The sequence below is a fragment of the Perna viridis genome, chromosome 8 (assembly GCF_037379345.1).
Source record: "Perna viridis isolate PV_CMFRI_1.1 ecotype Kerala chromosome 8, ASM3737934v1, whole genome shotgun sequence".
NCBI lineage: Eukaryota > Metazoa > Mollusca > Bivalvia > Mytilida > Mytilidae > Perna > Perna viridis.
Genome location: NC_142452.1, coordinates 46,174,096 through 46,188,904, shown reverse-complemented (window position 1 = coordinate 46,188,904; position 14,809 = coordinate 46,174,096). Strand labels below are relative to the sequence as shown.

Genomic DNA, 14,809 nt, shown 5'->3' with positions numbered 1-14,809 from the left:
TAAGGCCGTAAATGCCACATACATGTATGCGGACACGTGTGTACGTTTTTAGAAACACAACTGTTGCTTTTAAAAGAGTATATACGATAAATGTCAGCTTGGCATACATGTAGAGAAAAAGATTATCCATTTGCAAAATCTACATACCCATTTAACTCAGCAAAATCGCCTGCACCACCTTCGACGGAAACAAAACTTATTTCATAGTTTACCTACACAATAGTATTATTGCAAATTTTAAAGATGATTTAACTTTTGAGTATAGTTTCAAAAAAAGCGTTTACGAATCTAAATGATTCACTCCTTAATTTCCAAATATCACAAACTACAAGAAAACTGTTCGCCATTCATGAGCGATGGCAATGACGTAACAGATGAATGACATTAACGTCATAAATGTTTGTCGAAAACCGGATTCAACTCCGGAATCAGTATAACATGAATTGAACCTTCATTTGTTTTTTTGCTTTTTTTGTTTATTCGATGAACAGTACTTATTCTACTTTTCAGTTGTTCCTATTTCCTTTGTGAAGGCAAATGTAAACCTACAGTTGACAACTTGTTTTAGTTTTTTTCTTGATTAATGAAAGTGGTTTCAAATAAAAGAAGTTATATTTACCTTTGTACTCTCGATTCTCACTCATAATAAAGATATGTTATATGTAGACCATTGTTAAAATTAAGGTCAGTAATAGAATATAGGCTAGACTTTTGCAGTGAAAATCACTTTATCCCTATTACTTTTTATGAGCAACTCAGCGGGTGTTTCTAGAAATTTGTCATGTAAGGTAATTGGTAGAATATGGCTTTTACAGTGCAAACCTCCGTTTCCGTAAAATAGTGGGGTCTAGTACTTCTTTTCAACAGACGGCATTTTTATTTGGAGTCGAGATAAAATACTAACTTTTGTGGACAATTAAATTGATTCTTGTAAGCTGTATCAAATCAAATGTTAAAAGAGTTCAGTTATTCCTGCAGATCTACAGATCTTGTGTCAATCAATGTGCAAGTTGAAATTACTCAATTGTAAAGTCCGTCTAGATAACCCGACTTCCAACGTAAAAAAATATCTCGGAAGTGGGATACTTTCGCAGCAGTTTCGTTTTCACTCTTTTCGCGGTTAAACCAAGCATAAAGATTGCGCAAATATCGTTTTCGATGCTAATTATTGTATATTTTGACAAAAACAACAGATTTTAAGCTATGCAGAAGTAAATTGGTTGGAACAAACCACAAAAAAAAATTACAATTTTGTACGAAAATATGACAGTTTACAATAATAAAAGGTACTATCCCATGATGATAGATACATAACAATGAATGATGACAAAATAAACGAAGGATTTATTTAATAAATATTCAGACATTATTAAACAAAATCTAATTATCTCTAGCATAAACTTTGACCTCAGCGGTTTGCAAATACCCGAATCCTTTTATATTCAGTTTTACGTATCGTGCATATCTTGTATTGTTGCAATAGAAAACTAAGTGGGATCCAGTTTCTGATGGTCCTATGTAATGTGCACATAATGACATGTGTCCATTGGACGTCGTACCAAGCAAAATGTCAAGATCACGAAGTCTTTCCCCTGTACAAAAATCAAATTCAAGAATTCGTTTACTTTCTTCAGGTGAAATTTTTTTTTCTTAAGGCACTAACAAATATGTTTTTCTGTTTGGTTGACAGCGTAGTTACGTTCGAAACTAAATCTTCACGATGAAGACAATCGTTCAAAACAATCAAGAATAATAAATGCAATGTAAGGAAAAAATAAACAATGTACGTTATCTAATTGTCAACGGAACTCAAACAGAAACATAATGAATTATGAAATAAGAAAAAAAAATACATGTATTGTGAATCAAACATCATGTGTTCCTTTTTTTTGTCTGACGAGGTAAGTACCTTTCTTAATGGAATATACATTTCATGAAAGACATAATGTAGGTAAACTTACCACAACAGTCTTTTCTATTGTATACATCGATTCTAACGATTTTATAGTTCCGACCCAAGTCTATGGTTAAAGACGGTCCTGTTTCTTCTAAAGTGTGTTGAACACTATTATAATTACCGTCCAATGCGTTTTTTGCAGGATATGCAGCAGACCACTGAGAACTTTGTTGAGCAGTTTTTCTGAATGCAACTTCACGCAGATGCTTTAAACCATTGCCTTTAAAAGATAAAACAACTATAGGAAAATTTCATTAACCATAAGCCAAAAGTTATAATACTTATATATAGCCTTTTGAATTTTCGTTCTAGTATATTTAACTAATGTGCTTGAACAAATAATGCATCACATCTAATCATGCATATACATTTTTTTTTAGTTTTATCCGAAAATCGGTTCTAAATATACTTTACTATACCATAACGATACATAAATACACATAATATTTTTTTTATTTTAAATGTTGCGTGTCTCAGTTATTAGATAATCAAAGTGTATTTATGGTTTATAGATTATTTTTCAAAGAATATACTAGCAACAAAGACTTATTGTCTTTTCAGACGAAGGAACAACCCAGGTTCATCAGCATATTATAATACACAAACAAACAAAATGTACACAACAGGAAAAAAAATATAAAAAGTTAACACGAAAAACAAAGAACGCAAACCTTATTAACATTGAAGTGAGCTTAGATGTTCAAAAGACAACAACATTGCAGTCAAGGTCTAGTTCGATAGAGAGAAAAATTAACTTTGATTGCAGTTGGAGGTCTAACACATAATAGAAAGGAACACTCTGTTGGTAGATAAAGCCATGACGATGACCGTAGATATCTGTGTATGTCAACAATAGGACGAAAAATCCTTCCCCATTATTCTCCATGTTTTCGAAATTTCTTAATTTCTTAACTCCAAGTCCTGGATAAATACTGTTATATGTACCTGCCATTTTTCGGTGTTTTTTTTTTCTATCTACGTTTGCACAAAAAATATTTACGGTCACAGTAAATAGTCAAGGCAAGCACAAAGCAATGAACAGCAATATGGTTTAGATTTTCATTGATTTTTATATTAAAACAATATAAAATCGTACTCATATATTACCTCCATTAAGTGCATGGAACATCTCATCCACTTTAGTATCTATGCGTTTCAGCAAGTGTATGATTTTATCATCTGTTTTAATAAAACAGACAATTCATATAAACAAATACGATTTCAACTTTCTTCATTTTCTACGGCAGGAATGTCTTCCAAAAGAAATAGTGCTCTCGTTTGAAAAGAAAAATAAATATTGCAGCTTCTGGTCAACGTGACGGTTCGAAAATAAAAAATAAAATGAAATATTTATTATTATTATTTTTGTCATCACATTTTCTTGAAATCATTATTGTTTTTGTATGATAAAGTTTGCAGAAAGCGATCACAAATTTTAAACATTAACATATCCCAAAAATTGTAAAAAACTGTTTTTTTTCCATTGTATAGCTTTGAATATCTAGATTCATGCGGATGCTTACGATGCTGTAAGAGTAGTAAATGGTCAATAATACCCACAACAGAAATATTATTTTATGACTACATGGTTGGGTTTAGATGTGCATGTTATTCTGTTCATTTCATGTCTTTTGTGTGTATTACTGTTTTCGTTGTCTAGTCATTATTCCTTGATTATGATTTGATTACCGTTTCAAACCTGCTTTTTTGTATCCCGCCTTAACTGGGTCTATGAATATCAAAAGCTCTGTGTCATTCTGACATCCTGACAAATATTCCTATTATTTGTGGTTGAAACAGTACAAATTTATATCATTAGTGCTACAGAAATCGTTCTCTTATATTTACTTAAATGCAATACTATCTCATACAAACTAAAAGCAGAAATGACTGTTACATTTTAAGACAAATTTGTGGATTTAAAATTATATTTTCAGTTCATACAATGATTAACATCGCAAATGGAGATTTTTATATAAAATACACACGACAAAATCTTGAATCAAAAATGTAAGGCATATGACCCATAAAGGGATAATTAACACCTCGGCCACCCCTTTTCTGTTTCCAATTTAGAAATCGTTTCAAGTACTTGTTGTATTTTGATTTATTTTACAAAATTAAAATCAAATATTTGTCAGTTGTTTTCATCTACACTAATTGAAAGACCTGATCAAATAGAGTATTTAGTGTAGTAAGAGACAACATTTAAAGCCAAAATAAATTGAGAGCAATAACTGTTCATGTCAATACTTTGTTAACAGGTAACTCCTGTTGATAGTACGTATCTTACCTTTATAGTTATTTATACAGATCAAAGAAGAGTATTTGTCATGTGAAATAGCAAATTCTGTAATATGCGATACATCCCAAAGCAGGCAACACATGTTTTTATTTCTGTTATTAAGTTCCTTTATATGTCTATAAGATGAAGTATACAATTATTCATTCAATTTGTTTGCTATTCGGGATAATCCACATTGAAAATCCAACAGTTGCTATTGGATATAAATGTCATTTACTCCCCTAATTTTGAATTCTAGTACTAGTACACTCTATAAAATGTTTTACCTCTTAACGACAAATGTTACATAAAAGAACCATGTTATTTTCTGTTACTTATAACATTTTAAAAAAACACCAAAAAAAGAAATTGATAGAATTTCCAACCATGAACCCATTTTAACTGGTTCGTATCTGAAATGCAAGTTAATAAGTTACAGATAGTAATAGTTATAGAACAATGGTGTAGGAATAATTTACTCTGATTTGGCAGCCCAGAATTGTCATATTGGTGTTTAGCGTGTGGATAATTGTTGGATAACTCCTGTTGATTACGCGTAATAGGACAAACTGACTTCAACCTCCTGACTTACCTCCATACCGCCCGTGTGACACTCCTATCGTGTTTGTTGTTGACAAGCACTGTCCACATAACTGAAGTGTTATTACAGAAAGCTGCAGTAAAAATAAACCTAACATTATCTCTGCAACGACGTTTCGTTCTTGGATGAAGCTTCTTGCAAACAAGAAAGGGAATCCTTATTTGAGGCTAGCGCTACAAGCACCGAAAGGTAAACAACTTACACGTGGAATGAGTGGCACTGGCTGTATTTATATGTTTTGTTGTCATTTGATTCAATGAAGACTAAGCTATGATATAAGATATAATTTGAACACATGGTGCATTATTGAAATCGGGTTATTTTCAAAGTATCTATTACCCACCGTGTTAAACAAATTCAATTTGACATTGATCTGATGATAATTTTTGTAAGTAATAAATATGTCATATAGATATCAGTACAATTATGGGCAACTCGTCGGGTGGTTCTATAAAATGCAGAGGATGTTTACCCTACCGATGCACCTGGTCAATGCCCCCAGTTTTAGTACGAGTTGCTCATTTACTTTTGTTTCTTTTTATTATGTGGTAATGTTTTGTTCTTTGCTGTGTGTGTCTGATTTCCATATCTGGTCTTTGTCCCTGGATTACATCATTTCATTCCCGCTAGAACTTTGGTTCCCTTGACTCTTGTAACAAACACCTAATTCTACGGTTGTATGCAATCAAATGAAGTAATTAATATTGAGGCTAAAGTATGCAACTAATTTATAATTGCATTTATCTTTATGTTTTATTCGAAAAAATAAATAACTTATAAATATGTAAAACTTTGAACCCTTGTGCGTGCATTGAACGTAAAAGTGCTTTTAAAAGTAGAGACACTTTAATCTGATGCAGCACAATATTTGGCGTGATACCTTTTTTTATTTCTATAGTTATATTTTGACAATTATGGACTATGAGCGACTTTGCGTATACAAAAGATTTTGTTGGTATGTTTTGTATTAAATCTTGCAGTATTCCAAATTTAAAAATACGTAAAACACCGAGGCTTCATTCCTTGCATTACTACATAGGGTAAAACCTCTTGGTGATGGATTTGGCTTTCTCTTTCGATAGATTTGGTTATGAGTACTTCTTATATACAACTAATTTTTTGATTATGATCTTCCTACATATTTGATTTTAATGCTGCTGATGAGAGGTTACTCCTTGAAACACGTGTACAGCATATTGAAATTTACGATATACAAAACTTGTATTTTTTGTATTTATGTCATATCTAATGCTTAAATTTCAAGTAATAATGTGTTACCTTTAAATTGAATGGAAAAAAACGTATTTCGATAAAATGATACAAGTGGAAACCATTAAACAATATAGATACTTTATATTCGGTATTTTCGTGGAAATTCAAGTCGTCAAGTTGATATGAGTTTAAAACAAAATCTATTTAAATATTTTTATAGTTATTAAATATGGACATAAAAAAATTAATGAACATATTAGATATTGTATCAAAATTACACAAAAACAAAATGTTAATCAGTTTATATTTCTACACCAGTTACATCGAATTTGGACTGTTTCACCGAAATCATAAATAAAAATTAGATTAAAGGTAAATTTGAGTAAGTGTGCATGTAACTGACATTTTAAAGTTAATGATGTCTTTATTTTGATTATTGATTTGATTTGATATCAATATAGACTTATATTATTGATCATTAATAATAAATTCATATTTTAACACAATTATGAAATTTACTACAAGAAAAAGAAACGCATTAAAATCGTTACGACTTAAACATTTACCCCTTTCAAAAAAGGGAGATAATCCAAATTTAAAAAAAGTTTCTGATATAATATACGATACAAAGTAACTAAGACAGTAGACAGAGATTCGAACTCAATCGTAATTAGTTCACGCTTTATACAACTACTACTACTTTATACTACTCACGGCTGTAACATAAAGAAAATTGAAAGCTGCATTTTTATATAGTACTGGGAACATATATATCAGAATTATAATACATGCAATAAGAAATCTTTCTTTGTGGAAGAAATGCTTGAATCAAGCAATAAATACTTAAATGAGATGATCATATTTAGCTTTAATGAAGAATGGTTCTTCATTCTTTTTGTATAGACCATGGTAGAACCTTCAGGTGATGGATTTGACTTCCTGGTGCTTCATTCTTTTATATATACCATTGTAGAACCTTCAGGTGATGGATTCGACTTCCTGGTGCTTCATTCTTTTGAAAGACCATGGTAGAACCTTCAGGTGATGGATTTGGCTTCCTGGTGCTTCATTCTTTTGTAAAAACAAAGGTATAACCTTCAGGTGATGAATTTGGCTTTCTGGCTGGTGCTTCCTTCTTTTGTATAACCCATGATAAAGCATTTAGATGATTGATTTGGCTTTCTATTTCGATATTGTTGGTATTCACCCATTCTGTAGTCAGTCTTGTCTGATCCCGATTCATTTCAAAGTTTATTTTCATATTTATCACAATTTGCAGTTTTACAAAATTCAATATGCCTAAAACACCGAAGGATTTGGCTTCCTATTTTGATGGAATTGGTTTTAAGACTTCTTTTATACAATGTTGTCTAGCTTAGAATTTCCTATCTTTATTGTAATGCTGCTGATATGGTCTATTAATCACATTTTTTAAGTACCTGACAAGAATTCTTCCATAAGTCCACTGGCATTATAAGGACCAAACATTTATTAATACCGATAATATCTCAAAGAAAATACAAGTTGTATTATGTTTTATCGTCTTTCATTGAAGACCAATGGGTGACCTTAGGCTGGCATTGTAATCCTTGTTGGGTCATTGTCTTTTTGACATATATGCACCATACCTATTCTCGTTATATAGAAATATTTATGTTATTCACCCCTATAGTTTACCTAGGAATACTCTGTATATTTTATTGACAATTGTTTTTTTTTTTGAAATTATAAGAATATTTCTTCGTCGATTGTTTTTTTTTATGTTTTTTGTTTATTTGAATTTATATGCAAATCTTATTTATTTTCCTTAATGCATATTTTATTCATCGTGCTAAGATCTCAGTTTTCAAAAGAAATGATTTCATTATATCACTGAACAAGCATTACTTCTTTATCAGAGTCAAACACCGCTCTAGCTAGCTGCGTGTAAATTTGAGGAAATAAATAGCCTGTAACATTATGTTTGGTTTTATTAATAAATATGAAATAAATAATCGTTTCTGATAGTAATCAAGGGAACCTAGATTCTAGCGGTATACAAAAGAATGTGATCCAGGGTCAAAGAATAAATATGGAAAACAGACAAACACAACAAAGAAAATAAAAAATAACAAAAATAATACATACAAAGTAAAAACCATAACTAAGCAACAATAAAAATACAACAAAAACAAAACAATAAAAACTTGGAGCATGAACCAGGTGCACCAGTAAGGAACGCGTCTTCTGCTTTTCCATAAACACCCGCCGAGTTGCTAATAATTGTCCGGTTAGGGGTTGACAAAAGATGAAAGGAAGACTATGACACGTTGAACAAATCATGGTGCAGATGGATACAACGTAGCGGTCCACGAGTTCATGATGACGACCATGAATCTTCAGTAGTATTGACCAATCCTGTAGCAACCCTGTTCAAAAAACCTAATTGTAAGAAGTCTAGCGCAATACAAAATGTAGTAACGGCCAGCTCTGGCATAACACGTATGAGTGATATGAACATTCGCAGGTGATGTAGTGATGTTGTCACAGATGAAAGGAAAGATGACAATACGGAAAGAAAAGTCATTGCGTTTGTCGTATAGATTGGTCAATAGTTTTCCTTTACCATCGATCGATCTCTAAGTCTTGGTACAGAAATAAGGCTGACTTCACAGAGTTTGTAGTATCCTTTATCTCATATGATCACGCTCTTTGGGATAGATGCGATGTATCAATCCCTGGAAGTATGATTGTTTAATGATAATACCTCACCGATATAGCGGACACTGCGACTTAAGAGTAATCAAGGGGACCAACATTCTAACAGAAATTAAAAGTAAGAAATCCAGGGACAAAGACCAGACATGGAAAACGGACACACACAACAAAGACAAAAATATAAAGGATCCAACTAAATGATGTTCCTCCTTTTGGATCAGATCAGCTATAAAGACAGCCGCATAAAAGAAAAGAAATAGGTCAGCAAGTAGAGGAGCCCAATTTATCTTATTTGAATGCAGCTTGTTTGTTAAAACGCGTCCTCAACACCGGAAAAATATGTTGTCGATCACAAAATCCAGTATTTGTTATTATCTTCATCAGTAAATTTGGATGATTTGAATTTGTTTTTACAAAGTATGAGGAATCTCTACCAAAACTGCATACATGTGTATACACATTAGTTAAACCAAAATACAGCCAACTCCTACTGTTGTGACGGATTAAACAGGTTATCATGTTTCTTTTTTAACCTTGTGAATTTCACCTGGTCATATGTTCGTAGAAAATTGAAAGTCACTCATGATTTGAGATTTTTATTGAGACATGATGTGCTTATTTTTTTTCTTATATTGTATGCGTGTAATTCATGTCGCCTACCTAATCCATTTTCTTTTATTCGGCGCTGGTAATATTTGTTTTTTTTTCTAATTTAAATATGAAAAGTCCGTTGAACAGGTGCCTTTTGTACATCTTTTATCGAACTTAAGTCACACAGCTTAATGATTTCAGTTTAAGTAAGCCTCCGAAGAAAAATGTATGGATAAAAAAATCGTTATTTCAGATACATGTAGAGTTCTCAAAGTAGAATGATATATATGAAACAGTCACTTTGAAACAGTCGAGCGAAAATGCATTGATTAGTTCATTGTAAATTTAGAATCGATGTCGGAAATGATTCGATTGGATTTTTCCCTCTTTCCTCCAAAAAGCCCCGAATGGCTGATGATTATACTTTGTCTTGTTAAACTTCATTTTCAACTCTATAATGGTGGCTTGAATAAAATAAGATATTCTGTAAAGCACTACTGCATCTAAATGCAAACATATTCTTAAATGTAGTTTTATGCGAGATATTTTTTTTTTATTTCATATACTGAATGTTACAAACTTGTATGTAACTTAATAACAATTTGCATATACAAGTGAGTATATCGTGTTCACAAAAACGGAGTCATTAATTGAGTGATTTTTCATTCAAATGTTGTGTTTTAAATCCGATGCAGTCAAAGGTATCGAACAAGTAGGAAAACTATAAACTAAAGCTGATCCAATTATTTTGGTCAAGTCTCTGAAATAGAAGTCTAGAAGCTAGTAAAAAGAGTTTAAGGTTTCTGTCAATATAACGAGTTAAGGTTAAAGATGATCTCCGCAATTTTTTAAAATGTCAAAACATGAATAAATATTTTCTTTGGTTTTTTTTTATTAGAAGAAAATAAAAAAAACACTATTTTCATGTTACTCGTGCTATAAAATTTAATCAGAACTGTGCTTTAATATATACAACTAGTGTTACTTATAGATTAACTGATCTTAATAAATTACTCACGATTTCTGACTCTATTAACCTATAATACTCATATTATATACCCATATTACACCTTTTTGTGAATGAAGTGTTTTGTTTAATTTCAATTCCAGTCATTTTCGTCTATTATTTGTTTTTTTTTAATGTTTAATGTTTTGAGTACAATCAACTTATTTTTAGTGCATGCATTTTCACCTATTTGTGCAAGTTGACATATACAGTCCTTGAACCGATCCGCGCGACGATTGTACGGATCGATGACCGGTGACCGATCTGATCGCAGTTTTGTTATGCAACATGACGTAAGATCTGTTTTAAATAAATTTTAAATGAAAGTATAAATTGATGTTTAAATCTATGTGTACAATTGACAAAGAAAACAACAAAAAGCGTAAAATACATTGACCGCTCTTTGGTCACGTGATGCGATCAACAGTTAAATTGATATGTTTGACGGATCGATGACTGACCGAACACTGATCGGTGATCGATGACCGATCGCAATTTTTTGTTGCACGGATCGGGTTCAGGTATTGTATTATTATGTGATGAAACAGTAATCAAAGGAACCAAGATTCTAGCGGAAATCAAAAGAATATAATTCGGACCACACAGAAAAAAAAGAACAAAATGCATACATTTGTACAATAGACAATATAATACGTACAAAACAATAGAGTAAATAAGCAACTCCACTAAAAACTGGGTGCATGGACCATGTGCACAGGTAGGGTAAGTGTCCTCTGCTTTTCTAGAAACACATATCGAGTTGCTAATAAACGTCAAGTCTGGGTAAGACAAAAGAAGAAGGAAAACTATGATACGTTGAACAAATCGGTTTTCATGGTGTAGATGTAACGTTACGTAACGATCCACGAGTTCATAATGACGGCCATTTCAATATTTGTACTGTCCAGGAAATGTGGAATGTGGAGAATAACATTAAACAGTTTATGTGTAGTTATTTGAGTTATCTAGAAATGGTGATACATCGAATACGTCTCAATGTATACATCCAAAGAAACAAGAATAACAAAAAACACTTAATTTGCCTAGAAAAATATAACACATAACAATGCTAGAAAATATTTTATCAAAATACAAAAAGTTATTTTATCGATATAAGTAAAAGGTGAATTGGTTATAATCATAAACCAGGTAAGAATTTGTATGTAGAATTCACGTAAAACACATTTCAAGTTGCAATACATGATACCATAATTTTTTGGGGTTTTTCATATCGTCGTACTACACCGTGTGTTTGTAGCCACAACAAAAAATTCCTACTGTTACAAAATATTCTTTATGTAGTCACTGCTTGAAACTGCAATGGTATGAGTTTACGAAAACAGACATTGTCACTATCACAAATCATGCGTGATGAATTTCCAAGGCAAAACATGATATTTGCAACGTATTTAAAATATAACACAACTTCAAAAAGCTTTGAAAAGTTCAATCACAATAAACCCACACATTTGTTAATATATCGTAATGGTAAATATTATATCTATAACTAAGTTTAACTCACCAAAAAACAGAAGTATTCTCCCAATATCAGTACAGAACAAATCATTTTAACTGGTTAAGAACTTGTAAACACATGATTATTAAAGTGAAAATTTTATGATGGGGAATTAAGCATCACAAATTACAAATAAATAAATAAATAAATTTTGTCCCCAGATGTGATCGTCATAAAAGGTAAAATTTGACCATAACAGTAGAGAAGACTTCAATCTTGTAGCAACATAACCTACTTCAAGAAGTCTAGTTATAAGAAGTCTAGCGCGATAAAAAAAAGTCTGCATAATTACGACAAGCTCTGGCATAACGTATGATTAGTGATATGGAATATCCACACGCAGGTGCTAGGGATATGGCTGCATATGAAAGGAAAGTTGACATGACGGAATAAAAAGCCATCACGTTTGTCGTATAGTTTAGTCAATAGTTTTCCTTTTCCATCGATCTCTAAGTATAGGTCAAGATATGAGGCTGACTTCACAGTGTCTGTACTGTCTTTCACGTCAAGTTCTTTAGGGTAGATGCGGTGTATGAAATGACTGGAATTCGGATTATTAAACGATAAAACGTCATCTATATAGCGGAAAGTGAGATAGAAGGATCTGGCTAATTTATATTCCTTCTTTCGGATCAGATCAACTATAAAGTCAGCATCATAAGAGTGAAAGAATAGGTCAGGGAGTAGAGGAGCACCCTTTGTTCCCGTTGAAATGCCGATCATTTTTTGAAACACACGTCCACCATACTGGACAAAAAAGTTATCTATTAAAAACTCGAGCACACTCCTTTTTAGAGTTATTGCCCTTGAAAGGTGAAAAATGAAGTATTTTTACAGTTTTCAACTAATGTCTTTAAAACTACAATAGGTAAAAAAAAAACTTTCAATTGATGAAATGATCCTCATGATAAGTTTTATCAAAGTTTTTTTTTTTTTTTTTTTCAAGTCAAAATTGTTTAACAACAACAGGCAAAACCTTAACCATGTGAGACTCATGGGATCATTTTTGTTTGTTTGTTTTTGTTTTGTTTATTGTTTTGTTTTGTTTTGTTTTTGTTTTTTTTTTTTTGTTTTTTGGTTTTTTTTTGGCTTTTTTTTTTGGGGGGTGCGCCTGATAAGTTAAGGAAGTAAGTGATGAAGGACTACAGAACAGGAGTAAAAATATTCTCTCTGGAATGTGAAAGGTCCAAGAACTGCTATGAACGTGCTTGCATGTACGTGAATGCACTTACTTTGAACCGCTTTGCTGTCATTTACGTGGGATTTTTTTTCCATAGATTTAATATTTGAATCTAATAGTTTTCAATATGTGTTTTCTCTGATATCCGTTTAAATCTCCTCGATGAAAAATCGTTCTGTATTATGATTTACTTTTGCGTGGAATGCAGTACAGAAATGAGAGGCTTTAAATAAGCTCGTAAAAGCATTAATGTATAGAAACCTGTAGCACGCTGTTTAATGATAATTTTGTTTATAATAAATGTTGCAATGCATTTAATTCCATTATGCGAACCTGCAAGTTGCAAACACTGTTCTAAGATCAAGCGCGAATAAATCTTTTTACTCGCTCCTGTTTTCATTTTGAAAGTAGGAGCCGTTTGCTTTGTTTGCTGGTAAAAAATCCAGGCTCTGGGTATGTAGTTATTGCAATGATGAAGCAAAGTTCTATATAACAAAGTTCTTTCAACAATGCTTTCTTTATCCGGAAAAAAATCTTCAATACATATATATCAACAATGTGCACATATCAAACTTGTCCTTTCATTTGGATTTAATGTTGCAAAATTAACGTATGCAAAATACTGGTCAATTGTACGCAATTTTGGGTGTATAAAATAATGTTGCTAAGTTTCTTGTATATAAAGTACATTTTCCAACATTTCTTGCGTATTTAATGTTCACCTACACATATGCCAAAAACATGCAGACACTTAAAATACCCGTACATATATCAAACCTGTTACATAAGGAAGTACTATGATGCACTGCTCAGGAGGATCATGGATGCATGGTATGAATATCTACCTGACATTTATTGAAATTAGTTTTCGAACCTGTATTAAACATGTGCCAAGCGTTCATGCATTTTGGCGGAGTTACGATTAGCATTGATGTTAATCTTCGGAAACTCTACAAAAGGAGACCCCTGTTATATCTATTCAAAATTGAAGTACGTCACTTCTGGGCTTCTTAACTTCCCAAATTCATCCACATTACTATGACTGATGAATAGCAAACATTTCGAAAGGACAGGATTTGAGCTCCCATCGGGAGGCGGACAAGACTGTTGGAGATTACTGAAAGTATGATAAAATATCGGGAGGCTCTATCCGAAAGCGGTCGATAGCGGGAGGTTTAAAACCTATATAGATGCATTTACTTCAAACTTTCCCACATTAATTTACTATTATGCGTAATCATAAACTTTTATGAAAAAGTTTTATTTTTATTGTTATATATCTCATTTAAAACTTCGCAAATATTATAGGAATTGTTGATTTAACTTAAAGTAATGATAAGTTTATCAACAATGATTTGTGCATGTACGTGCTTTTTATGTTCCAGCTATTGTACTTTTTAACGCATTGCTCAGGGATCTGTCTGTTTGTCTATCTGTCTGTCTGGCTGTAGTTAAGCACGAAAAGCCTTAGTGACTCCTAACTGGATATGAAGATATATATACATATAGTCACTCATATATTGTTGTATGTAGTTGAGAAAGAATCGGAAACACGTGATTTGTATATTTGCCCCATCTCTATTTATTCTGTTTTCAGCGGAACATACTCGTAGACTCGATGATCACCGAATTTTTAAATAAGTTTGAGTAAAGTAAAACGCTCTTTTACGGAAGGGGAGACAAAATGATTTATTGCCCAAAGCTTTATGAAATGTAGAAGTAAAGGTACGAATGCAAACATTCTTCACATGGCTAAGAAAAAGTT

General features: G+C 32.0%; 1 protein-coding gene across 1 annotated transcript; it reads right to left on the bottom strand.

The window, feature by feature from the left end:
• Positions 1–1,321: 1,321 nt before the first annotated feature.
• Positions 1,322–5,055, bottom strand: LOC148610735 (fucolectin-6-like). Its single transcript, XM_088596038.1, has 4 exons — positions 4,834–5,055; positions 3,065–3,136; positions 1,962–2,177; positions 1,322–1,592 (listed from the first exon to the last, which is right to left on the bottom strand). Exons 1-4 carry the CDS (start codon positions 4,937–4,939, stop codon positions 1,381–1,383), a joined length of 606 nt encoding a protein of 201 aa, XP_088452164.1. The 5' UTR covers positions 4,940–5,055; the 3' UTR covers positions 1,322–1,380.
• Positions 5,056–14,809: the final 9,754 nt, after the last annotated feature.